The 26,199-nt window shown below is 58.5% G+C and overlaps 1 protein-coding gene across 2 annotated transcripts; it reads right to left on the reverse strand.

The window, feature by feature from the left end:
• Positions 1-314: 314 nt before the first annotated feature.
• Positions 315-26,194, reverse strand: KCTD5 (potassium channel tetramerization domain containing 5). Of its 2 annotated transcripts, XM_032268233.1 has the most exons (7): positions 25,874-26,194; positions 12,526-12,634; positions 10,470-10,561; positions 8,656-8,751; positions 6,821-6,946; positions 4,173-4,231; positions 315-2,070 (listed from the first exon to the last, which is right to left on the reverse strand). In XM_032268233.1, exons 1-6 carry the CDS (start codon positions 26,123-26,125, stop codon positions 4,187-4,189), a joined length of 720 nt encoding a protein of 239 aa, XP_032124124.1. In that variant the 5' UTR covers positions 26,126-26,194; the 3' UTR covers positions 315-2,070; positions 4,173-4,186. The 2 variants fall into 2 exon arrangements, with proteins under 2 accessions (XP_032124124.1, XP_032124125.1); XM_032268234.1 differs by lacking the exon at positions 4,173-4,231 and having other exon boundaries at positions 319-2,070.
• Positions 26,195-26,199: the final 5 nt, after the last annotated feature.

The raw sequence follows: 26,199 nt of genomic DNA on the forward strand, positions 1-26,199 counted from the left end.
AAAAAAAAATTTGCTTGTACATGGTCTCTGGTCCCCTGGGATGGGGGTGTGACGTCTGCAGGAGGCAGCTGAGGTGCCAGGGCGAGTGGGACGCAGGGATGGGTGGTGCAGCTCCGATCCAGTGGCCCCAGCCAGCACCCTGTGGACAGTCACGTGGACGGCCCAGCTCCACCCCAGCAACCGACTTGAGAGGCAAAGTCCTGCGTGGGCCGTGTTGGCCAGTGGGGATGTGCGGCATAGAGGGCAGCGCCTTGGTCCGAGCGGCACCTGGGGTGGCATTTCTGTGCGTCTTAAGACCATTAACAGCTGCTGCGTTGATTCATAAATACACAATTTTATTTGCTATTTCCAGGGGAAACTTAGGCATTAAACTGTAAGCTGATAAAATACAATACCTAAAAAAGTATAAAAGTATAAATATCCCCTTAGAATAAATTTTAGTGAATTAAGTCTTAATATCTTTAAATTAAAAAAACCAGAAGCCTATCTACTATGTCAAGGTCAAAAATCAAACAGCGCTAAGCGGCCAGCGGCTCCCCAGAGAGGACGCCCAGGATCCCCAGTGGCCGCCTTCCCCCAGGCTCTGCTGGGGAGGACAGGGTCGGCCGTGGCTAAGTCTGCCCTCTAGAAAGGCTTTTATAAATCGTTTAAGCCAAACATTTAACAACATACAAGAGACCTTACAAAAAGGAGGAGGTAAGTCCTAATGCTGGAGAACTGGTTAATCAGGTGACTGGCAAAGAGGATGAGGTCGAGGCAGGAAGTCTCCGGAAGCACTGGACACCAGACAGCGTCAGCGCCTCTGACCCGCACGCAGGCAGCTGGCGGTCAGTCTGCACAGCGCCGCTTGGGAAGCCAGAGTTCCAGAAGCCAAGCGCTTGGAGCCCATCCTGCATGCCAGGTCCCCAGACTCTGACAGGTCCCTACAGCCAGCTGAGAAAGGTCTGTTTTCAAAGCATGCGGGCAGCAGTTTCTAAAGGAATCCCAGCAGCTCCCAAGTCATGGTGGGCAGAGCCCGTGCAGGTCGAGTGAAGTCCCAAACGTCCCAGAAAGAGAGGGAAGGCTGCATAGTTATACCAAGAAAACGAGAGAGCGGCGAGGGAGAGGCATTTGTGATGCTCTGTAAACATCCCGGGTTTTCACCGTGACCCAGACCTTTAGCTCCAGAAGCCAGCACACAGGCCTCCAGCCCAACCTCTATGCCAGGCGCTACAAGGCACTGACGGGCACCAGCTCCCCGTGGGCCTGCGGTGGGAGGCTGAGGCGACACCGCCGCCTCACGCTAACGGTGGAACAGATCCGTCTCCACGCAGCAAACCCTGCGGGCGTTTCCAGAGTAGAAACACTGGGGAGTCTATCCACACGGAAAAGGGGCACAAAGTTCTCTCGCCTGGAAAATACGAATAGAGAAGCCTTGACTGTCCCGGGCTTGGTCAGGCAGGGCCGGAGCCTGTGTCAGAAGGAGGCCCGGCCGCGGAATGGTGCCGGGAAGCAGTGACGACGAAGAAGCCGCCTTTGTCAGGAGCTCTGCGAGGTTGAGAGAAACCAGCGGTCCCGCCCGGGAGGCAGAGCAGACTCCCTGACCGAGACTAGGGCCTGGCGGCCGGACCAGAGGCCACGACGCACGGGACACCGACGAGGCTGCAGCCGCCGCCTGCCAGTGAAGCCCAGGCTGCTTTTCCAGACTGTGTGTGTAGCACCAAGAACGCTTCCTTCACACGATCTTCAGGATCGAGCAGGCTGACCTGACTGGCAGCGTCTGCCTCAGTCCCACGTGGCACTTGGAAAAAACAGAGCGAGGCCCCCACCAGAGGCAGCGCCCACCCAGCCGCTGCGCTCCCCCCACTTGGGGACGTCTGGCTTCGGACAGCTGGGCCGTCTCTCACCACCCACCTCAGAGGCAAAAAAGGATTCACACCCAGATCTCTAGAAAAATGATCAAAAGCAGGTTTCTTCTCACAGCCAAGCTTCCTGGACATGGCGGTTCATTGCTTCTTGGGAAAAAGTAAATCATTTCTTCAGCTGTCAATACTGTGTCCCTCACATCCTTGAACCTCGTTCTTGCAAAATCTGAAAAACACCACATGCAGAAAATGAGGACTCAGGCCCTGGACCGGGGAGGTGGCCCTGACCATGCGCCTGCTCCAGAGAACAGAGCCCACAGGCCCAGAGTCAACTCGGAGGGTGGGGGGGTGGTCCCTGAGCTGGAGAACCAAACACTACTGGCCAGGGTCTTGGGGACTCAGAGGGCAGGCCCAGGACCTACACTGGGGGACCAGTGCATCTCCAAACCCCACACAGGGAGCACTCACTGTGCCTGGCGGCTCCTCCCAGGCCCACCTGACAGGTGCTAACGGTTGAGCCTCTTAGCCTGCTCAGTCCTGGGCCTCAGACATGAAATGCTGCTCGGCCCTGGGGTCCCTCAGCAGCCCCCGCTCCCCAATTCAGGGACCCCTCCATTTCCTATTCCACTGTAGCCCCCACCCCGACACCTGGACCCTTCTAGGGATGCCCCTCACCCAAGCCCTCGGCCCTGCACCTGGCCCCCCACCTTGTGTGCTGGCCCTGCCCGGATGCCCCATGGAACACCCACCAGCCCTCAGAAGGCCCTACCCCAAGTGCAGATCACACTGTGGGCATCCCCTCCTCATCCAGACCATGTTAGCTCTGCAGAGCCCACTGCCCCTTGGCCCCCTGCCCTCCCCACCCTCTGACCCACTCAAAGCTCTTCCTCAGGGCACCCTCCCCACTTCCCTCACCAGCCATCCAGGAACCTGCTAGGCTACCCCCAAGTCAGGCTGCCAGCTCCTCAAGGCCTGGGCCTCTCTGAAGACAGGCTCAGGCACTAGCCAATGCTGCTGAGCTGAACTCCCACAATGAGCCACAGCAGCCCCAGGGACCAGGCGGAGGGAACCAGACCAGCCTCACTGTGTGCACCCACAGCTGTCTCCAGGCGTCACGTGAGGGCTGAGAAACACCTCATGGGGCAGCAGCGCCCAAGCCCTGGCTGGGCACAGCCTCACAGAGGTCACTGCCATGCTGCACTGACCAGAGAGTGGGCAGTGGTAAGGGGTGCTTGCCACCCCAGGCTTCTTCCGAGGCTCTCAGAGGCCATGTCCCCTGAGCTGCTCACCCTGAGTCTGACACTCCACCCCCAACAGCTCTGTAGTTCGCAGGCGGGTGCCCCCGACGCTCACTATCCTGGGCCACTCCCAATCCGAGGCTCCCACTCAGTCTCCTGCACCTCAGGGGGAGCCCGTCCTGCTGTGCCAGCGGCAGCACAACCCTCCCTGGACCAGGGTGATTCCCAAGCTCACTGGGATGTGGAAGTGACTCGGGGAGACCATTCGGCCCTCCTGGTGATGTGCTGAGCCCTGGGCCCTCACCAGCCCCATGTAAAACTCAGCAGTGCAGCAGACAGGCCAGGAGCAGCGTGGCATCCGGAGTGCCCAGGAGCCCCGACAGCTCCCTCCTGATGATGGCAGGAGACCCTCCAGAGAACTGCAGTAAAAGTGCTGTCTTCCACTCTCCTGAGGCCAGGGGCAGCATTGGCTACCATAGACGGAACCTGGGGTGACACCCATGTCCTCTGGACACACTCTTGCCCTGGGCCATCTTCCACAAGAAGGTCTAACTGCAGACACCAATCAGGGGGCCCTCGAGGCTGCAACCCATGGCCAAGCACACCAACAGGCAGGTCTGGGTGGCTGAGGGGCTTGCAGGACACGGCTGGCCTGGAAGGCTTCAGCACAGCAGGGAGGCTGTGGGCTTTGGCAGCTGAGATTGGGGTCTGCTGTCTGCTGCACTGGTCATGGCCCCGTAGTCCTGAGCCTGTGGCCTGAGCCAGACAAGAGGGTCACCCACTAGGGCTGGCAGTGGGAGTGGCACTCTCCGCCCATCCCCCAGGAGGGACTCCTATGTTCACGCCTACTGAGGTCCACAGCCTGGCCTGACACCGGTGCCCCCCACTCATCCCCACTAACATCCCAACACTGCCCCTGGGCACCTGCCCCACAGGCACAGCCCCACCCCCACAGGAGTGCTACTGTGGGTCTACAGCCGGCACGGAGCGTGGTGGGCTCTCGTCAACTACAGGCAGGGACAGACACACAGGGAGGGTCTGCGTCAAGGGTCAGCTGGGGCCACAGGGTCAAGGAGGCCACAGAGCTCACCATGACATTCACACTTAATCTGAGCCACTCCCTGGGTGCCCCTCGTCCTCGTCGTCACTCTGGCAGCGTGCAGCGTGCAGCGGGGGAGAAGACAGGCTGTCAGCATGGTGTGGGCAGGTGCGCGTCCTGGGCCCAAGCCCCCATGGCCGGTGACCTCTGGTGAGGCCATGCCATGAGGGAACACACAGGCTCAGGGGCTCCGACACTTCTCAGAGGTGTGGACTCCCCTGTGTGAGGTGGCCTCGTTTCGCCATCTGGGCTGGCTCTGTCCCAGTGCTTGCTGAGGGGCTGAACCCTGTTGTCCAGAGGCGCCTAGCCTCTGGCCCCACTCCTGGCAGGCGGCTCTGGCCTGCCGCCCGGGGCTACATGGACCCCATTGCATTGGCCCCACTGCTTTGGGAGAGAGGATGGGGCCCTGCGTCAGAGGAGTAAGACTGGGATCAGCCACGGGGGCAGTCGGTGGATCTACCCATCGGATGTGGCTATGGGATGGAGCCCCAGAAGCACTGGGGAACCCCCTCCTCAGCCTCACAAGCACTGCCCGACTCCAGGGAAGACCCTGACCTCTGCCCAGGCACTTGCCCTGGCTGATCTGAGCCCACCTCTCTCTGTTCCTTGGGAATAAACGGTGGCCCACGTCTAAGTGCTGTCAGTGAGCTGTGCAAGTCCTTCTAGCAAGTTCCTGAGGGGCTGGTGTGGAAAGCAGGTGTGCTCACGTGTGGAAGGGCCTTCACCTGCAACAGGTGCAACCCCTTGCTCCCACCACCGCTGACCGAAGTGGGGGATGGGTGCCCAGCAGTGCCAGGCCACACACACTGCAGGGACACTGGGGACGAGGGCCTGCAGACCATGCTGCCCCGCTCAGCCTGACCACCCTCAGGTGCCCCCATCATGGTCCTCCAGCTCTGGCTCCCGCAATTCCCCAGGGCCTTCTGAGGCCCTGGCCTTAGCTCTGCCTCCTGGGCGCTGCTGACAACACCCCTGTCATGAAGCCGCTGCGGCTGCCCCACTTCAGAAACAGGTATTTTTGGAAAATGAAATAGGGTCATATTCTCAACTGCAAAGGGATTTGGGGTCATGCGTGGAGCTTCCTCACAGCACAGAGCATGTCCTTTCTGCAGCTGCCAAGCCACCTGAGGGATAGGAGCCCTGGGGAGCTTGGTTATGAAAACTCAGCTCAGAAATAAAAAACTTCTAAAAATAAAACCATTTAGAAAAGAGCCCCACGATTGCTCCAAGGAGAGAAGTGCCTCCTCGTGATGGAGCTGGGGCTCAGGGAGCCAGGGGTCGCCACCTAGGCACCAGACTCAACTGGAAGAGCATCCCCAGGCCTGGTGGTGGAACCCCAGCTTCTAGCCCTGCTGTTGCGCATCAAGCCTGCCCAGCCTACACTGCCCTGGCCTCGCGGCAGCAGCAGCACTGACCTCTGTCCACAGCAAGAATGCAATGGGCGGCCCACGAGGGATGCCCTGAGCCAGGACAGTCGCCCGTGGTGGGGAGGCTGCCGTGACCGGGCCACAGGCCTCCGGGAGACATGTTTTGGTGGTCCTGCCCCGTTGTTCCCAAGCGTATACCTCCAAAGCCCGAGAGGCTCACGGGTACAGCCCTGGGCTGCTGGTGGCTGGCCAGAGGCCCCCGGCCAAGAGTCTGCGGTTGTTCAGGTGTCCCTGGTATAATCCCACCGGTTAAAAGCCTTCCGCTTCTGGCCTCTCATGGCACCCACTCAGAATACCCTTTGCCAAAACCCTGAGCCTTCACCAGGGTCAGTGGTGAGCCCAGGGCTCACACCCCAGGCTGGCTGCCCACAGAGCTGGCCCCACCATCCAGGCTCTCCCAGACCCATGCAGACCCCAGGAGTCCCCAGAGAGCAGGCCACTAAGGGCTCTCCAGCCACCACCTGGCTCTGGGGTCTGGGCGTCCTGCCAGGTAGAGCTGGCTCAGGTCAAGGCCGGAATCTGCTCACATGGATACATCTGTCCATCTTGGAGCCTCAACCTTTAGAACATGCCCAGAGAAAATGCCACCAGAATGGGTCACCCGTGGGCAGGGCCATGGGGCCATTCTGAAAGCAAACAAGGCAGGGATCCCTATATTTCACCCCAGCTGCCCAGCCCTCAAAACACAGACAGGCCTGAGCCCCTGCAGAGTCTGTGCCAGTGCTACCAGGTTGGGTGCCACACAGGGCCCACTCTGTGCAGCCTGAGAATTCCAGGGCCGGCACTGGCTGAGCCAGGGTGCCCACTTGGCACTCAGGAATGGCCCAGACTCCCACCACAACAGCCGGACCCCCATGTCCCTGAACTCAGGGATGGGTCCAGACCCCCACCGTGACAGCCAGGCCACAGTATCCCAAGTCCTCACTCACATACCAGAGGCTGTGCCCTGGGAACAGAGGACTCTGGGTCCCCTGAGACACAGCTCTCAGTGGCATTCCTGCAGGGGCTTATTGGGAGCCTGTGTCTAGAGGCCTCGTCCCACAGAAGACCATGCCTCCGGAAAGTCAGCAAGGCCACCAGGGGCGGAGATGGGGGCTTGATGAGAATGGCAGGAACAGAGGAAACTGAGAGAGGGAAAGGGCCTTCCCCACCCGCCTGCAGGAGGGCTTGCCACCTAAGCCTGCCCCAGGCCGGAGCCGTCCCAGCACTGACCTTGGCCTTCTCACTGGGCTCGCTGGCCGTACCGTACGGGGTGTTGTGCAGCTCCTTGGACACCACACAGAGGAATTCGGCTTGGTCTTCGTTTCCATAGTTGTAAGAGGAGCCGATGCTGACCAGCTGCAAGGGAGACACAGCCTGAGATGCAGCCCAGTGAGGCCTGAGAGAGACGCAGCCCGGCTGACACGCCCAGGCTCAGGATGTGCCTGCCACTGCAAAAGCCACGCGAAGACCGCCAACGCTTGAGGAAACCAATGGAAAACAAATTCCTGGAACACTTGCATGAGCACACACAACGGCACCCCACACCGTGGCAGGGCACGGGCCAGCTCTTCCTCTGCAGGGACACCAGGCTTTCCTTGGCACTTCCAGATGGGCAAACAGGGGCCGCTGCCACTGGAGAGGGAACGCAGAAGGGTCCCTGAGCTGGGTCGGAGGGAGGGGGGCAGCGGGAGGGGAGTGGAGGGCAGCTCTGAAAACCTGGAGGGAAGAGCAGGGAACTTGGCTGACGGGACCAAAAGCCGCCGAGGAGCCGTGCTGTCCTGACTTTGGCCAGGGCGGGTCTGACGCGGCCGGCTGGGCACACCTCAGGCCACTCTAACCTGCCTCCCTCGGAGTCAGACCTCGCTCCCTCCCAGCTAGAAAAGTCATACGGCAGTGGCAGAAGAGCAGAGGTGCCAAATGGGGATGACCCTGTTCTCGGCACCCGAACTGATGACAAGGCTTCCCAGGTCCCCAGCCCCACCAAGGGACAAGTGGGAGATGGGGCTCGCTGGGTAGGAGCTATCTCCGTTCCTGCATGAGGCTCTGGTACAATTCTGATGAGGTCAGAGCATGAGAAAGATGCGGCCACCAGGGCAGGGCAGGGCAGTCCAGGCCGGCGAGCTGCTCCATCAGCACAAACACCCAGAGTCACCAAGCCTGGGGGTCCAGCATGGACAGTGGGACATAAATGTCTTTAGTGACATTTTAAGGGGAGCTCCAAGTACCCTACAATGTGACATATTATTTTGAAAGACTCAAAGGAAAGGGACACTAGCTGAGCCTGTCACTCCCACAGCCTGGGATGGCCACCGGGCCATGGACAGAACCTGCCCCAGACAGAAGCAAGTGACAGAGGACATTCTCACTGTCCCCACCCTCACTGTCTGCCTAGCATCAGGAACAGCAGGAACAGTGGCACCCAGATCGTGGGCATGGGCCCCCAGTCAGAGGCCATGCCTCACGTGTCCTGAGGTCCCCAACGACAGGCCACAGTGCCACAGCACAGCAGCTCATGCAGCACTCGGGTGGCTCCTGTAGAAGCTGCTGGAGAAGGCAAGCCCTGCACAGACCCCTCAGCCCCACCCACCGCAGCTCGGCCAAACCAGAGCAAGAAGGCAACGGGGACCTGGCAGTGCCTTCCCGCAAAGACAGGAAGGACGTCAGAGCATCCATCTGCTCCACTGGAGTGAGCTGCAGGGGACGGGGCTGTACTGGGTGCTGGGCCAGCCAGGAGGCTCTGGGGACGCCAATGCCCCCGACACACAGAGGTGCCAGGTGATGCTCAGAAAGTACAGTGCGGGAAGAATAGGCTGAGAACGGCTGCAAGAGACAGGCCAGGGAGGAGGGGAGGGTGCGGGGCAGGGCCTGAGACAACTCTGCCCACCCCGCCCAAACTCCCATGGCTCTTCCAGTGGAAACAGGACACAGGGCACCATCGTGAGCACCCCCAGAACTGCAAGAGGATGCCAGCAGCAAAGCCCGCATTTCCAGGGGCACTGAGCCCTGAGCCAGTGTAAAAGTTCAGCTGCAGCGTGGCTGCCATCAGCCTGGAAGGGGCCCCTCACCTGCTCAAACTTCCAGCCGTCGGACATGGTGGACACCATCTGCGTGAGCTCCTCCTCCTGGCACTGAAGCACACGGTACACATGCTTCACGGGCACCTGCAAAGACAACGGGCCACACAAGTCCCGCTGCTGCCTGTGCCCAGCCCCGGCAACCCGGGGAGCTGAGGTCCACTCTCCGGTTCTCAGCGTAGGGCTAGCGGCCCAACACAACCCTGAGCACATTCACAAAAGCAAAACACGAGGCCCGAACAGCTGCTGTTTTCTGCTTCCTTGTTCGCCTCCAAAAATATTTCTATTTCTAAGTTCCAAAATAAAATGAGTCATGTTCCTGAAATCCCAAGAGCACCTGTGGCTCGACATGACGACACGAGAGCGTCCATTTCTGCTCTGCACGCAGGAACCACGTAGCCCTGAATTCCTGGGCAGGGAAAGGCTCTGGCAGGCAGGGATCTGGGAACGCGTGCCAGACAAAGCTCACTCCCGGCTACAAGAAAAAGGCTCCTGAACCCGAGCAGCAGCCTGGACTCAGGGCTCCCCAAGGCTGAGCCGCTTCCAGAGCTCATCCACCTCCTCATCCCCCACCTGCCTAGCACGCTCGCTGTGCCCTCCAGGCAGCTGTGGTCCTGGGAATGACGGCGAGACACCAGCCCGCCCACCTGCACGGAGCTGCTCCCCAGTGAGCGGGGTGGCCCCACGTCCCAGACACAGTGACTACGGAGGCTGCAGACAGGCCTGGACGGAAACACAGCAGTGAGGAGAAGGGGTTCATGGGTCTTGGATCCTTGACTTTAAGGTAGTGACTCACGCCAGGGATGCATGAGTGACAAAGGCACACAGCAGTCTCGAGGCCACATGTCTGAGTGCCTTCCTCTGCAAGGTGGTAAGATGCTACTGTGTCACCGAGAGCCTGGACTGCAAGGACTCTCCACCTGCATCGTATTCCCGCCCACCTGGGAGACTGGGGCAGGGGGTATCCACGTAGCCAGGGTCGCACAACAGGGAAAGAGGCAGACTGGACAAGGTGACCAGGGGCGCAGGACACAGCTCCTGCCCCACAGACAAGGAGTCCCTCCAGATCCCTGAGTGGCGCCGAGGGAGCTGCAGCAGGATGGGGGACTAGGCAAGTTGCTAAGTGGCCAGCAGCCCTGAGTGGCCAGGCTAGGAGCCTCTGCACAGGGTCTGGGGCTCTAAGGGGACCTAGCCTGCAGCTTCTAATGCAGCTGCACCCGCAGTGTGGCCCACGCCCGCTCCCAGTGCCTTTCGGAGGGAGCTGAGCTGGGGGGGCGGGCTCAGCTCTCGGGGACAGGAGTGATGCCCAAGGCCCAGCAGGCACAGCCCACTCCAACCACCTGGGCTCCCTGGGATGCAGAGGGGCTGCGCTGGCTCTGAGAGGCCTGCCTGGGGGACCCGCCCTCTCTTCCCAGAAAAGCCAGGGTCCTGCCGACGCCCACACAGAAGGATACAGCCCCTCTGCTGTCTCCCTCCTGCCATGCTGGCCTCGGCCCTTGGCAACCTCTGCTCCCTACCAGATGCCCTCCCCTCCCTCATGGGGCCCTCCTGCCCTCCACACGTCTCCCATGCCCAAGACCCCTGCAGCCATCCTGGGCAGGCTGGACGGCTCCTTCAAGGGACCCTGGGGAGAGGCTGGTAGCCAGAGCTGGCGGCCCGCAGGGCGGTGACAGGACAACGATCTCAGGGTGGGAGAGCCCCAGTCCATAGGCCTCATGTGGGAGGTGGCTGGTCGGGGGATCGAGGGGGGAGCCGTGCCTCCACACCAGGCCATGGAAGCTTCCAGCATCAGTTACTTGGCTCACCTGTGATGTTTTGCTGTCTCTTTCTCTAATTTTGTCCTTTACAAGTTTTATTAATGAGGTGATATTATAAAACTCTGCTTCCTCCAACACTCCTGGAATAAACAAAAATAACTTGTCTTTACCAGGCCAAACTAAACCAAAGAATCCATGCTTCACGGCCGCCCCTGCCCCTGCCCCCGCCCCCGCCCCCGCCTCCGCAATGAGGACCCAGACCAGTGGGAGCTGCTCAGGCCCCATCCTAACAGGCTTCCTACAGACACGTCGGCCCAGTGGGGCTCCCAGGATTACAGGTAGAGGGGCCGTGGCGAGAGGGCGGGTGCGTGGACTAAACACCTCTTCAACAGCTCACCCCAGACAGCCTCGAGTAACCTCAGGTGACCACCTGGGTATGGAGCCGCTGGTTCCACACAGCTCAGCGCATGTCTACACCGAGGCCATGGCGTGCTGGGGTTTGGAGCTGGCATTTTCCCTCTAAGCCTGGAGGCTGACGCTTCCTGCTGCGAACTTGCTCGTGGCCACACCACTGGGTGGGGGGCCGTGTGGGGCTCAGGCCTGTGGCCTTGCACATGTGTGTGAGTCACCTGGCACCTCAGTATACCCCATTGAAAGAGAAGACTGTGGCTGACTGAGGGTCACTTCCAGCTCTTCCCAAACACTGCCATCTGTAATGTGCCGTATTTAGGGACTGCAAATCCCCTTGAAGTACTTTAAAGAGCAGAATCCGTAGGCCGTCTTCATTCCTCCAGGACCCCAGAGAAACCCACACATGGGACATGGCAGCTCAGGAAATCACCCAGCGACCTACATGGGACAGAGCCGCAGGGGACAGGGCCACACAGGACAGGGCCACACGGGACAGAGCCAAGGGGCTCAGAGTCACAGGCTTCCCGCCTCCACATGGGCCCTGCACAGCCTCTTGCTCTAGCACTGAGGGTGTGGCCCGAGGGCTGCTCACTCCGGTGGACGCTCAGTGCTGGGCTTCCAGCCTTAAGACCGGCTGCGTCTGGGGCTGGTTAGAGGGAGGCCAGTGAGCTGGGGCGGCAGGCCCTTGGTCTGTGTCTAGCACCTGTTTCTGAGCCAATCCCACTGGGGACAGACTAAGATAAATCGAAACTTGGACTCGAGGGGCTCCGAGGGCAGCCCAGAAACTTGGCGAGAGAGAGTGTGTGAAAGACATCCCCTGCCAAAGGACATAAGTGGGCAGCGTGGGTCACAGCCTCAGAGCAGGGGCAGGGAAAGGGCTGGGCCACAGCCCGTCAACTCCATGCCCTGCGTGAATTTGGAGGCAGGCAGACACCAAGGCCCGTGGGCCTAGAGGAAAAAAAACAGAGTGAGAATCAGCAAGAACCAAGACATGCTGCCCAGCGCAGACTGATGTGCCTACACGGGCTCAAGGGAGCAGGCCCTTGCCTGCACGAAGCTGCCCAGAGACTCTCAGCCTTCGGGGCGCAGCCTCGGGCTCCTCTGAGCCAAGCCAGCACTGCAACACCCAGGCAGGCCAGCCTGGGCCCAACGCATGCAGGCGCTGTCCCTGCACCAAGACCACTTGGAATTATCACGGCAGCCGGCAGTGGCAGGCACCGTCCAGGTGACGGCACAGAGACACTCACCACCCTTGGGCTGTCCTTGAGGGAGAGTGGGCCAGGGCGCCAGGGCCCTGAGGCACACCATGGGCGTCAGTGGGCATGTCCCTCACACCCCCGCTCAGACTACCTCAGTCACAGCAGGGAGAAGCCCCTCGAGGCCTGTGTCACCAGCCAGAGCCTGGAGAAAGGCAGCCATCCAAGGTGCTGCAGCCAGGGAGGACTCCACGGCCACGGTGGTCCTCACACCTCCCTGCCCGGCAGCTGTGCCAGCGCCTGTGGCCTCTGGGGAAGGTCAGCCGAGGAAGCGAGGGGCCTAACCACCAGAACGTCGGCCCCAGCTTCGGAGCACAGGGCCTGCTACTCCATGGGGGCCCAGGCTGGCGGCAAATGCGTCTTAAGTGGAGCCCCTGGCCCCTTGGTCGGGCCTTTGCCCCCAAAGCCAAGACACCTGTGCACAGAAGTCGGCTTACCTTCCTCTGCGAGGTCTTTGTTAATCACCAGCTTGCCGTGTCTCAGGTAGTTCAGCACGGGCCCAAAATAGGTGGGGTCTCTGTCGATTAAATAGGCACCGGTTTCATCCTAAAGAGAGCAGAGCACGGTGAGTCCTCCATGAAAAGCCCATGCACCCTGGAGGTCCACCGAGGCCTGGCCACATCAGGGGGCCTCAGAGGCACCAGGTGCCCCAGGCCTCTCCCCAACAGACCTGAGCCTGCGGCATCTCAGGAAGCCCGACGGTACGGCCACGTCCTGCTGCCTACAGCCTGACCCTGACCAGACACCACCCAGGCCTAAGGTGAGTCCAAGTCTCTCCTTATGGAGACGGCCTGGCTCTGTGTCTCCAAGGTGAGGCCACTGTGCCTGGGATCTCTGTCCTCACAACTCCAAGACCTCTAGAAAAACACACGAAACCTCACCCAGATCCTCTCCCGGGATGCCCTTGTGGGCATCCCCTAGGGATCAGCCGCTGAAGGACGCCCGATGGCCACCAGCCTGGGCCTGCCCTCCTTGTGCCCAGGCCCTCCCTGGCCGATATCCAGGACTGGGAGTGAGAGGGCTTCCTGCCAGGGGTGGAGAGCTCACCTTCCAGCAGGGGCGGCTGCTCAGCAGGCCCCGAGCCAGGAAGGCAGGTGGGAGGCCCACGGCGATTGCACCCAACAGCATCCGGGGCTTTCCCCACGACCATGACTCACCACACAGGGCCCTCGCCCTGGCTCAGTGTTCACAGAGGCCAAGCTGTTTACAAAACAGACCCCTCGGAAGGTGTCCTCACGCACCTGGTGGCGGGGCCCCTAAGAGGCACTGCCCCTGCCGCCACCACGGCCATCTCAGTGTGGGCAGATGCCCTCTGGGACCTGGGGTGCCCCACATATCACACCTTGCGGCCCCTTCCACAAAGCACAAGGCCCTGTGGCCCGGCTGTGAACACAGAACAGGCGCTAAGATGCCCCAGGCAGCCCCTATGGGGGAGACAGAAGAGGCGGTTTCTGTCATCTTAGCTGGACCCAGGCCTGCTTATTGGCGACACATCTGATCGGGGATACGAAGCTGGCACAGCCCAGCTTCCACAGGGACTCAGACCTTCCTGTGTGGTTCCTGCTGGGGCAGCTCCTGCCTCCACCCAAACACCTGCAGGGGTCCTGCTCCCACCTGCCAGCCACTCCCACAGGGGCTGGTACCTGTGGGCGTCCTAAAGGGCAGGGAGCTGAGGGCTCCCTCGAGAAACACTGTGCAGCCTCCCAGAAAAGGCCTAGGGCCAAGCGCTAGAGAGAGAAGCAACCCCACACTCAGGCGGAGCAGGCGCAGCCCTCACCAGAAGGCAGCTCCCACGGGGCCCTGGGCCGGTGCTGGCCACAGGAATGCCAGGCTCAGAGACACAGGGAGGCCAAAGGCGAGGGCCACAAAGCATGGGGCTGTGCTAGGACCCTATTTTCATCCATGGACAAATACTGCCATTTGGGTGGTAAAACCTAGTGGTATCCAGAGATTTGTCCCAAAGTCCACCACTGCAAAGCCGTGAAAACCTGCTCTTCTTAGATCAGAGGGGCTAAACTGAGCTTTGTGGCTGAGATAAAATCAATTAGAGCTCCAGACACGGGGGCGCTGGACCTGGAGCCACAGTGATCCTCTGACTCCCCCCCGGGGTGACCCCAACCCCACACAGACCTGACTCCATCTCCTTCTTCCCCACCCTCCCCCAGGACACCCCAGCCAGAGCCAGCCCCAGGCTCCCCACCCCTGCAGACTCCACAGCTCTAAAGTAAGGAATAGGGCCACAGGGCCAGCTCCCAGGAAAGGCACACTGGGGGTCCTGCCTATCTGGTGAGAAAGGGACACCATTTCCCACGAAGGGGCCCAGGTCTGCAAGGCAGCCAGTGCTGCCACCCCAGTCCAGGGTTCCTCCCCGCCCCCACCATGTAGAGCGAGCACTGGTCGCGTGACATCCGCACACCGCCCAGCTCAGGAATTATTCATGGCTCACTGCTACCTCGACAGACCGCTGGCAGGAGGTCAGGAAAGATCAGATAGGGTGGAGGCTTGCCTCTGCCCAGGACAACCCCAGAGAGCCCCCTCTTAGCCACGGAGGCCTCCAGGCCTGGCCACCTCAGGCCTCAGTTTCTTTATGAGCAAAATGGGGGCGAGCGCAGCTCATTTAGCTCAGGGCTGCCACAAGCGCCAGGGCCCCCACCCTGTGGCAGGACCTGGGCGCTGAGCCATGACCTCTAGGCCAGGTCAACATGCCACGTACTTCTCGGGCCCTGGGCCGGTACAAGAGCAGAAGGAAACGTGCCGGGTGGAAACCGCATGGCAGGACAGAGGAACACAGACAGGCCCAAGTAGCTGACAGGGCACTGGGCGTGCTGGCACTGGGCTCTCCTCGAGATGGGCAGGCGGGAGCAGGCCAAGGCCATGTCTTGGCCAATCCCGCCACTGGGAAGGGCCAGCTTTTCCATTAACCAGCCCCTTTAGGAGGCAGCTTTTGTGGCTGATGCCTTGAAGAAACCCCTGACCTCAGTCAGGCCACACCTGGCCCCGAGCAGTGATGCCAGCAGCAGGCCAACTAGTGCGGCTGCTGCCATAACGCCTGCCTCTGCAGGGAGGGAACAGGGAGGAGGCAAACAGACCCCACTTCCCACATCACAGTCAGCATGGCAGGGGAGCAGTTGGGCAGAGGGGCCATGCTTCAGGGGCCTGTGGTGGATAGTGGGAGTAGCACCCACTTCAGGGACCTGGCTAATGGCATATCCACTGCACCCACCCCACTGAGGGTGCCAGGCTCCAGGGCCGTAGGAGGAGGCTCTGTGTGGGGCTGCCTGGGCTCCTGCTCCATGGAGCAGGCAGGAGCCCCCACACCCTCGGCATAACTGCAGCGGCCCAAACCACAGCCTCAGGGATCCCTGCGCTCTTGGGGGCCCAGGAAGGCCCCTCTGCCCTTGCAGGCTCAGAAGCACCTGCTCCAATCTGGAAGCAAAATCGGGACCAAGCCGAGGCACCATGAACAGCAGCAGGAGGCAGGCAGGTTCCTGGGCAGAAGGGGCAGTCCCCGGTAAGGAGGACTGGGAGGGCCTGAAGGCAGGGGACTGGCTGTCCGTCTGGCGGACCAGGGTGGGGACTTGCGGTGCATTTTCCGGGCCTACCCAAGGACCAACTAGCATGCACTTCCTCCCCTCTGGGGTCCGTAAGAACCCTGCACTCAGCCAGAGCAGGGCAGAGGATGAGGAGGACAGGGGCAAATAGCAAATGGAAGACCCGCTGCAGAGAGAAGCTGCCTCTCTGCTGAGCCAGGAAGTCAACAGGGACCTGGCCTGCAGAGAGGAGCCAGCCAGTCTGGGGCTTCCTCTCTGCTGAGAGCTACACACTGAACTAGCCGACCTGCCTTCGGAGAGGAGCTGCCCCTGCGGTCTCCTGCGCACGGTCCTAACACTGTTAAAGCTTCTCTTCGCCCTGCTCACCCTCCATTTGTCTGCTACCTCATTCTTCCTGGATGCAAGACAAGAACTTGGGCAAAGGTGCTGTGGGCCACAGAGGTCTCTGGCCAGAAAAGCGACACCCTAAAGGTCCCGTAACAGCAGGGTTGGGCACATCCAGACATGGGGACATGGGGCTTCCAAGACCAGGCTCGCTAGCTGGAACCATGGCACCTTTTCAGGGTGCCTGAAGAGAGACCCTGCCGGCAGTGGGAGTTCAGGCCACAGTGGCTGGGCTCTATGCAGCTCGTCTCAGTCCCTGGGGCCCAGGCTCCCCACAGAGGGCCCAGGAAGCCCGGATGCACCTGTGTGGGAACCGCAAGCCACAGGGACCTTCCTGATATGCTTTCCTGCAGCCTCTGGCTCCAGCCCACCCCTGTGCTCAGAGGCCAGCAGACTGGGTGCCAAATACCCAGCCATCAAGGGCAGGGGAGGCTGGGCACCACGGGGGACCCCACTTGCATCCAGTTAAGAGGAGACTTTAAAGGAGCAGCCCCCGGAAGACGCCCAGGAGTCCAGATGCTTGTTGCCAACCTTGCTGGGAGCCAAGGCTGCAGGCCAGGGGAGCAGAGAACCCCACCTGCGTCTACCAAGAACCTGCCATTCTGGAGCCTGCCGGCCACTCCACACCCCCACCGCCCCTGCCGCCTCCAGGAGAGTGGGCCTCAGATAGGGCCCCCACCCCTATACTCCTCCCACGTTGTTCAATTCTCTCGGCCCCAAGACCTCTGGGCCCTGCAGGACATGCCCAGGCTCCGGAGAGTTGGCATGCCAGGCCTGCAGCTGCCCCCACAGCCCTCTCCCAGAGTGACACTGCAGAGCCCTGTTCGGCCTGCCCCGAGACCACCCAGACCCAAGAACCCAGCTAAGCTGCAGGACACTAGAGGCTGAAGAGCGAACAGCAGGCTACACGCTTGGTTGGAAATTCCAAAACTGGCTTCTCTGTGGCGGGCCTCACAGCTCTCTAGCCGTTTCTTCCCGTGGGTTCCTTCTAGCTGAGTGGGTTTCCTCAAGAAACAGGCCCTGTCTAGCAGAAGGCAAAGTCAGGGACATCCGCGCCAGGGCGGGGAGGAAGTGGCGTGTGGAGGTATTGCTGTCACCACTGCGCTCTTCAAGCGCTTTCAATGGGAGATGCCCACATCCACAGAAAGTGCCAGGATCTTAAACCAAGACCCCCAAATCCCAACAGGGTTTGGGTCTCGCTGTGGCCTGACTCACTTCCATGCACACAGGCGGGGCCTCCCTGTTCCAGCTCAGGTGAGCGGCGTGCTCCATGTCAGCCTAACACGCGTGGGGTCTACGTATGGCACCAGCCCTGGCCGACAGTGCCCAGCCCAGGCGTGAGGGCCTCGGCAGCTCACTGCTGGTGTTGGGGAGGTGGCTCAGTAGCCTCCACCCTCATGCACAAACAAGAAAAAGATATGGAGCATGAAAAAATGGGAAATACAAAACACACAAAATTCAGGATATAGTCCTAGGCTCATGGAAGCAAAGGCAGCTAGGTCACCTCAGGGAGGTTTAGAATAATGCCTGGGCCAACCCAGGCACGGCCCTTGTGCTGCCCGCAAGGCCACCAGCAGCGCCTGCCCAAGTGCCTGCGATGAGAGTACGGAAAGGTGCCCGGCGGGCGTGGTCACGCCTCTACGACTGGGGTGAGGGCAGGCGACCGGGAAGCCGGCAAGAGCTGCGGGCCAGGCGCAGAGGTGCTCTTCCCCAATTTCCTGGGCCTCCTGTGGCTCACACAAGCAGCACAGGCTGCACTCCTATCTCGGGAAGGTGCACTGTGTGTTTTTTGTAAAACAGCCATGATTAAGACTGTTTTCTTGACACGTCATTTCCCTCATCTTCCCCGAATCTCACTGAATTGGCATCTGACCTACTTGTGCCCGGGCCCAGCAGGCTGGGCTGAGCCACCCATCTCCAGACGTCGCAGCCTTCACCCAGAGCCACCGGCCATAGGCTGGGCAGGGCAGTTTCCAAACCACAGAGAAGAGAGGGACACTGGGCACGCCAAGAGCAGAAGCCAAGGCTGTCTCCTGGAGAGGAGCGCATGGGAGGCAGTGCCGAGCAAGGCACACAGTCCCAGGAGACGGAGCAAGACCCCGCACACAAAGCTGACTGCTGCCCACTCCCCAAGCCCACAGGTGGCCACAGCCAGACGTCTGGGCAGGAGAGCAGTGTCCAGAGAAGTCTGGAAACAAGTCTGGCCGCTCTGCTCATCTCGTCACGCTCCGGCAGCAGCTCTCCACCTGCCATGGTGTCGCCCAGCCAAGCACCGGCAGAAATGTGGGGGTCCCCCAGCACCCCGGGGCCATGTCCCTAATGCAGCCGGCAGCCTTGAAAATGGCAGTGAAGGCCAGGCACAGAGGCTCACCCCTGTAATCCCAGCACTTTGGGAGGCTGAGGCGGGCAAATCATGAAGTTAGGAGTTCAAGACTAGCCTAACCAATATGGCAAAACCGTTTCTCTACTAAAAATACAAAAATTAGCCAGGTGTGGTGGCGCGTGCTTGTAATCCCAGCTACTAGGGAGGCTGGGGCAGGAGAATTGCTTGAACGTGGGAGGAGGAGGTTACAGTGAGCAGAGATTGTACACTGCACTCCAGCCTGGGCGACAAGAGGGAAGCTTTTGTCTCAAAAAAAAAAAGAAAAAAGAAAATGGCAGTGAGGAATTCGGGTGGAGACCGCAGGCTCTCACGCCAGGTTCCGAACTGAACATAACCCTGCTGCCCGCCCCTCCTGCAGCTCCCGGAGCTCCACACAGAGGACCGGCCCTTGTGGCTCTCACTCCTGGCGCTGAGAGACATGCGCCACCAGAGTGGAGTGAAATCAAGAAGGTGCAGTGCCGTGAGCCAGGCTGGGGGGTAAACTCAGTCAAATTTCCCCACGGAAATGTCAATGTGAAGGCATAGAATTCTCTGTTCACCAACATCTGCAATCAACCTAATGAGAAATACTTAGTTTTTACTCTGAAATTATCCATTTCAAGTGACTGTTTCAAATTCGCACACAAAACCTTCACCTCTACTCTCTCTTCTGTTTCGTTTTATGCAGCTGTGTCGTATCCTTGGCCCATCAGAGGCCTTTGATGTCACCAATTACTACTGCGCAAACAGAGGCCAGACACCAAAGAGGCTTGTCCAAGGCACCCAGATTCAGAGAGCAAGGTGGGGCCAGGGGACATCCATCAGCGTATGTGAACACGAACATCTAGGTGGCATCTTCCCTGGGGAAACTCCAGCTACAGAAAACCTGCAAACGCACCCCCACAGATCTGGGCCCCCCAACTCGCTGCCCAGCGTAAAACCACAGGCAACAGAAAAGCAACTGGGAGCCGGCACAGGTGGGACTGTGACCACGGGGCTGGGCTACCACACAGGCTCCCTGGCTGAGGAAACCCCAACACAGTGGTTCTGGAAGGCCACAGTGAGGCCTCCACAGGTCCGAGTCTGCAAGCCCCCCAGCTCCAGCACCCTCCACACTGGCTGGTGGACAGCATCAGAGGACACTGCAGCCAGGGCCTCACGTACTGCCCAAGCCCTCTGGCCAGCTGCCCCCAAGCTGCCGCCCTACTGTCCTCCTTTTAGCTGGCCTCTGCCTGCGCCCACACATGGCCGGGCAGACAAGTTTGTGCCGTTCTCCCTTCTCGACTGGAGCTGAAGGGCAGGCCCTGGCTCCTCTGCTCCCTGGCCGGCCCTCCTCCTCGCTTCGGACCGCCCAGCACCCAGCAGTGCCTGTCTCCCGCAGAGCTGCCCTGAGAGACCACTAAGGCCTGTTGGCAGCGGGAACTTGACCCAAGTGTCACCTCCAGAACTGCGGCCACCCAGCCTAAATCACAAAGCCAGGCTAAAGCTTGTGGAAGCCCAGCTGCTGCAGAAGCAAGATCCCACCACGACCAGGATGGTGCTGGGCAAGACACAGGCACACACTCCCACTCAGAGGCTTTCTGGAGACCACGGGGCCACCCCAACACACACGGGCATGTGGCAGGGAGCCACAGCTAAGTTTTTCAGGCTAGAAGGTCTTAGGTTTCTTCCAAGAAAACTCAGGGGCCGCCCAGGAAGCCCTGCCCTCCCCACAGCACACAGTCCAGCACCCAGAGGTGGAGACTCGCCCTCCGGTGGCCTGAAATGCTAGGGTCAGCCAGAGCTCTGGGTGGCAGCAGTGGGACTGGTGGGACGGGCCGCTCCTGGCCACACACGCTGCCTCCAGTGCCACACCCAAGGCCGACAGAGCTGAGTGTGGCAAGAGGTCAACATTAACAGAAGTAAGTGCTCCTGCGAGAGAGGAAAAGCATTCTTGGTATACCCTTTCTAAAAGCAAAGTACACTCGCGCCTGTAATCCCAGCCTTTTGAGGCTGAGGGAGAAGAATCCCTTAACCCAGGAGGTGGAGGTTGCAGTGATCCGAGATCACACCACTGCACTCCAGCCTGGGCGACAGAGTGAGACTCCGTCTCAAAAATAAATGAAGCCCGCATGGCAGAGCCTCTCCTTACTGCACTGACCTAGCACCAGGCATGGGTGGGGGCACCACATTCGTCATCTTCAGGAGAGCATATCACCCTTACTTTGCAGAGGAAGAAACTACAGCTCAGACGGGCAGGAAATCATCCCACATCACAAGGCAGGTCTGGGGTGGGCAGAGTCCAACCGAGGCTCCCCAGTCCAAGGAAGATGCTCTCTCACACTCATCCCAGGCTAGAATGTTCTATGTGCTATGCAGTCCAGGGAGAGCTACCCAGGGCAGGCCCGGGAAGAGCAAGCATGTCCCAGGAGAGAGATGGCTTGCTGGTACCTTTGCTACAAGGACCCCTCCCATAGCGCCAGGCAGTCAGCTCCTTCCCCAGACCTTAAAGACCATGCCAGGGGACTGATGATTTGGGGCATGGAGGGGGACCCGCTAAAAGAACCAAAGCGCCTACGAGTGTGTGAAAAGGAGTCCCTGAGATGTCTGGTGGTTAACAACAAGGCTGGGGAGAGACCAGGCAGCAGGTACCCCCACCATGGCCACTGCTCTCCGCTCTGACCCCGGGCCAGCCGTGGCGAGGCTTTAGGCCTCACTCCACCTTGACCTTTCATAGAGAAAATGGCCACATGCAATCCGTAAGCAAAGGGGCATCTCTGCACTCCTGGAAAACTTTACTTGCAAAAACTGGTGGGTGGACCAGTTTTCTGACTCCTGCTCCAAACCTGGACTAGCCACTGCCCTGATGGACGACAGCAACTGGAGGCCGAGTCTGCAGTGGCAGAAAGAGGAACCACCCTGCTGCGACAACATTTCCTCCCAGCCACCCACACACGTCCAGGCGAGAATGCCTGAAGACCGCGGGCCCATGTCAGGTGCCCGAAACAAGCTCTTCCCAGAAAGGCTCAACATTTTTTTCATTTATTCTTTCTAGCTAGGATTTGAACGCATCAGAAATGTTCCATTTTATCACGAAAGGTGAGTCCGTTTCTCAGGAATTTATGGCACTGACTCATGGCCTAAGATCTAAAGGCTTCAAATGAGCACCTGCTGAAGAGCCCAGCACAGGTCTGCTGAGGATCAGCACCTGCCTCAGTGGGGAGGGAGTGGGGAGCCCCCAGCACCGTGGGACCATTGCTCAGGGTCAGAATAGAAGATGACTCGTGGACAGAGCCAGATCCTCAACTGAAGCGTGAAACAAAGTCCATCAGCGTCGCAGACACCCACTCACGGCCTCACATTGAGGCCGCTGCAGCTCTCACCAGTGCTGGCTACACAGAACATAATCTGCCATCCCCACTCAAGGTGATCCCCCCTTCTTTTGCCAAGCAGCTTCAAAGACAGCGCTCCTGCCCACATCCCATCACTTAGCCCTGTCTCTAAAATTCCTTTCATAGCTTTCCCACCATCGAGGTCTTGCCAACACCAAGTGCACTGCGGTCAGAGGCACCGTGACTGCCCCGCCCCTCAGAGATCCTTCTGATGCCACCATATCTGCAACCCTGAAGCCGGGACAATGGCCCTGTTCAAAGGGCAAAAGTTCACGTGCCGTTTTCTCTAGGCCTGGCTCCGCTGCAGGAACCGAAGCCTCCTTAAATCCTCCTCAACCTGAGTGGTTTCCAACCATAAGGCAATAGTATTTCCTGTTTCCTCTGAACTCCTGAATTATCCCCACACTAAAGCAGGAGCTGGTTCAGCTGGCAACAACAAACCCGACTTTGTTTTCAAGAACGCCTATAGGCCAGGGACCATGCAATACAAAAGAGGCCAAAGCAAAAAGTCTTTGGGAAGCTGTATTCCATCTGGCCTCCCCTTAGGGACACCATGGAAGAGAAAAATGACCTAAGAGTAGACGAGCAGATGCTGAAATGCACAACACAGCCACAGTCCTGCTGGAGGAAGTCCCAGGGGGAAGTGAGAATTCACACCGGGCTGTCTAGAAAGAGAACTTCCTGACAGCAAGAGGGCCCTTGGGACAGCAGGGTAAGGTTTGGAAGCATGGGGCATGGCAGGTGGTGGGTCCCAAGCTGGACTCTGAGGACTTGGTTGAGGCAGTCACAGCCCTGAAGCTTAGATGTGGGGCCAGAGGGCAGTCAACTCAGCCCCTTTATGTGCACGGCGTTCACATCCTCCCTAACAACCAGTCAAGAGCTCCCTCCCTGCCAGTCAGGATGCTTTAGCAGGGTGCTCTCCCAAACTCTGAGGCACCCAAAGCTTCTGTGGTTTCTTGGGAGCTCTTCCCCCTTTAATCTCCCCACCCGGCTCCTATCCCAAGCCCCACATTCTGCAAGCCCAGGTGCTCATTACACACTAGTCTAATGCCAGGCAGGAACTCTTCCATCCATGCTTAAGTCCAGCTCTAGGAATATTCTTTCATTAATCTGAACTCTGCGGTCAGGGCTTGAAGATTGTTTTGAGGCGTCTCAGTCTGTCACCAGGCAGGAGTTCAGTGGCTCGATCTCTGCTCACTGCAACCTCTGCCTCTTGGGTTCAAGCAATTCTCCTGCCTCAGCCTCCCAAGCAGTTGGGACTACAGGTGCGCACCACCACGCCTGGCTAATTTTTGTATTTTTAGTAGAGACGGTTTCATCACGTTGGCCAGGCTGGTCTCAATCTCTTGACCCTGTGATCTGCCCGCCACGGCCTCCCAAACTGCTGGGATTACAGGCCTGAGCCACCGCACTGCCCCGGCTTGGAGATCTTTACAGGTGAATCAACATCCTGTTTATTTTCCATTGTGTAATTAACGGCCTCCCACTCCTGACACCCCTTCCCCTCCTCCTCAGATTCCTCACTCAGGATTTAATTATCTAGGAGGAATCTCCTGGGACATTCTTTCATCAGAGCCACAGGAGAAAAAAACTAAGATATGAAGTATTTTACACATTTCCTCATTTGAGGTAAAACACTTTGGTAACACGACTAATATGAATTAGCACTACTCTTGACAAATTATCTGTGACTAAAACTAACCTTATTTACTCCAATTATTTTATGACACAGAGACTGTATCTGCTATATTACCTACATGTTCTGCATTTCAGTTTTACAATTTGAAAATCAAATGTGATTCAATGGGATGACAATTAAAAGAGCAAGTACAATACAGACATATTTGGAAAGATTAATTGCACCCCCAAGGAATTGATTCCTACAGTAAAACATAATTTTTAATCGAGTCTTTTCTCTTTTTTCTTTTTTTTTTTTTGAGATGGAGTTTCGCTCTTGTTACCCAGGCTGGAGTGCAATGGCGCGATCTCGGCTCACCGCAACCTCCGCCTCCTGGGTTCAGGCAATTCTCCTGCCTCAGCCTCCTGAGTAGCTGGGATTACAGGCACACGCCACCATGCCCAGCTAATGTTTTGTACTTTTAGTAGAGACGGGGTTTCACCATGTTGACCAGGATGGTCTCGATCTCTTGACCTCGTGATCCACCCGCCTCGGCCTCCCACAGTGCTGGGATTACAGGCTTGAGCCACCGCCCCCGGCCTAACCAAGTCTTAAGAAGCAGTAAAATAAAGGGATGAACCACGTTCACTGTGCTAAAGTTAATCAGCTCTGAATCAAGTGCTCCAGCCTGCCATTGCCTCAACAACCCCAGTGGACAAGAGCAATTGAAAATTAACCTAATATACAAAACAGGAATGCTTGAATAGAAAGCCAAGGGAGCGACCACTAAGCCTTGCTATTCAAAAACAAAACAAAACAAAACAAAAAAACCAGGACTGGGCTCGGTGGCTCACGCCTAGAATCCCAGTGCTTTGGGATGCCGAGGCAGGCGGATCACCTGAGGTCAGGAGTCCGAGACCAGCCTGATCAACAAGGAGAAAACCCTGTCTCTACTAAAAACACAAATTTTATTAGGTCATGGTGGCACATGCCTGTAATCCCAGCTACTTGGGAGACTGAGGCAGGAGAACTGCTTGAACCCAGGAGGCGGAGGTTGCGGTGAGCTGTTATCATACGACTGCACTCCAGCCTGGGCAACAAGAGCGAAACTCCGTCTCAAAGAAAAAGAAAAAAAAAAAAAAAAAAAAGAAAGAAAAAAGAAAAACCAAACAGTAAAACATACACCCACACTTAGAAAAGGAAAATCACAGCTAACAAAAGCCTATTTCTATCCTGGAGATGACTGTCATTTCCTGGGAGGTCAATTCTCTGAGTAGAGGGCTTGCGCAAATGAGCAATGGAAACAGTTGGAAGTTGTGGGGTGAGACAGGAGTGTTGGCATCTCAAACCCTCATTTCTTCCCACAAGGTTGGCTTAGCAGTGATTCCAGAGTTCTCATTTCCTGATCATGGTCATGCCATGCTGACAACGTTCTCAGTCAGGCTTCTCAAAGTTGAAGAGGGATCCGAACCTTTCTGGGAAGCCTCATGCATGGTAAATGTTGGCTGCCAAGGCACAAAGCCAAGTGCAATCATGTAAGCTCAACTGAAGGACCCAGCAAAATTAGTGTAAGGCTTGTGAACTGCCTTGAATAAATATAGATAACAACTTCTTCAAACAAGCTCTTTTCTTAGTTTCAATCCTGCACAACCCCCAAGATACTATTCCTCATCTCCACAACTCTTGATAAATAAAGGTATTAAAACGGTATTAACATCTGCACAACAGCATGAGCATTTCGCTTGATGAAAGACAAGCTGCAAACCAACCTGAAAATTCCTGTCATTTTGCGAGGACAGTGGGGAAACTAAGCCAATGAGAAAGCAAATTGAAAGATTCCCTACCTGGCCCTTCATGGACATCCCTAATGCAACCCTTAATATCAGCAACAGTCCCTTCGAAAATCATACTATATACTACGGACATATCTTCTAAGAGGTGCTGAGTGGGTGCTGCGTGCTGTGGATGGAAAGGATGGAGCGCCAACTCTCTAAATGCAAGTCACTGGGGAAAAAAGAGCCGCCCATGTCAACCCCCACGCCAGCGTTAATTCAAACGTCCAGAATGTGAAAGGGCAAACCAACGCAGGGGTTCTGCTTCCAGAGCCAGCAAGTACCCTGGGACGGAGAAGAGAAGGCGTTCACACACCCTGGGCAAAAGAACCTAGTGAGAAAAAGTAGAATCACAGCAAAGTCCGGGGTCTGGGAGCCTCCTCCACCAAAGAGCAGAGAGGGCGAGAAAGAGACACCGCAAGGTGAAGCGACTCAGGATCCTCGAAGGCAGTGCACGCCAGGGCGCCATCCTCGCCCTCCCCTCCCAGGGTAGGGGGTCGGGGGAAGCTGGGAACGAGCTGGCGACAAGGTGGCGCGGGGCTCAAAGCTACCTTGAGAGGAGAGTCGCCCGCTCCCGCTGAGGTCTCCTCCGTGCTGAGCAGGGCGTGTGGGGCGGCCGCAGGCCTGGACGGCCCGGACCCACCCGGCTAGCCCGCGCAGCCCTCACCTTGTCCGAGTCCAAGTCGGGGTCGGCCTGGCACAAGCGGTACAGGAAGGATTTCGGGTCCCGACACAGCGTCTGCCGAGTGGTGAGGAAGTAGGTGCCGCCGACGTTGAGCCGGACCCACTTGGACACGCTGCCGGGGCGCTGGGCCAGGGCGCCTAGCCCCGCGCTGCAGCGCCGGCACAGGCCGCCCCCCAGCCCCGCCCCGAGGCCGCCCCGGGCCGGCGGCAGGAGCTCACAATGATTCTCCGCCATGATCCCAGCAAGCCCCGCCACAGCTCCCCTGCACCGGAAGCGTCCGGCTTTTAATACCGTCCTCCGAGTTCTGT

This window comes from Sapajus apella, unplaced genomic scaffold (genome assembly GCF_009761245.1).
Source record: "Sapajus apella isolate SASKATOON/1434 unplaced genomic scaffold, GSC_monkey_1.0 scaffold175, whole genome shotgun sequence".
In the NCBI taxonomy this organism is placed as follows: domain Eukaryota; kingdom Metazoa; phylum Chordata; class Mammalia; order Primates; family Cebidae; genus Sapajus; species Sapajus apella.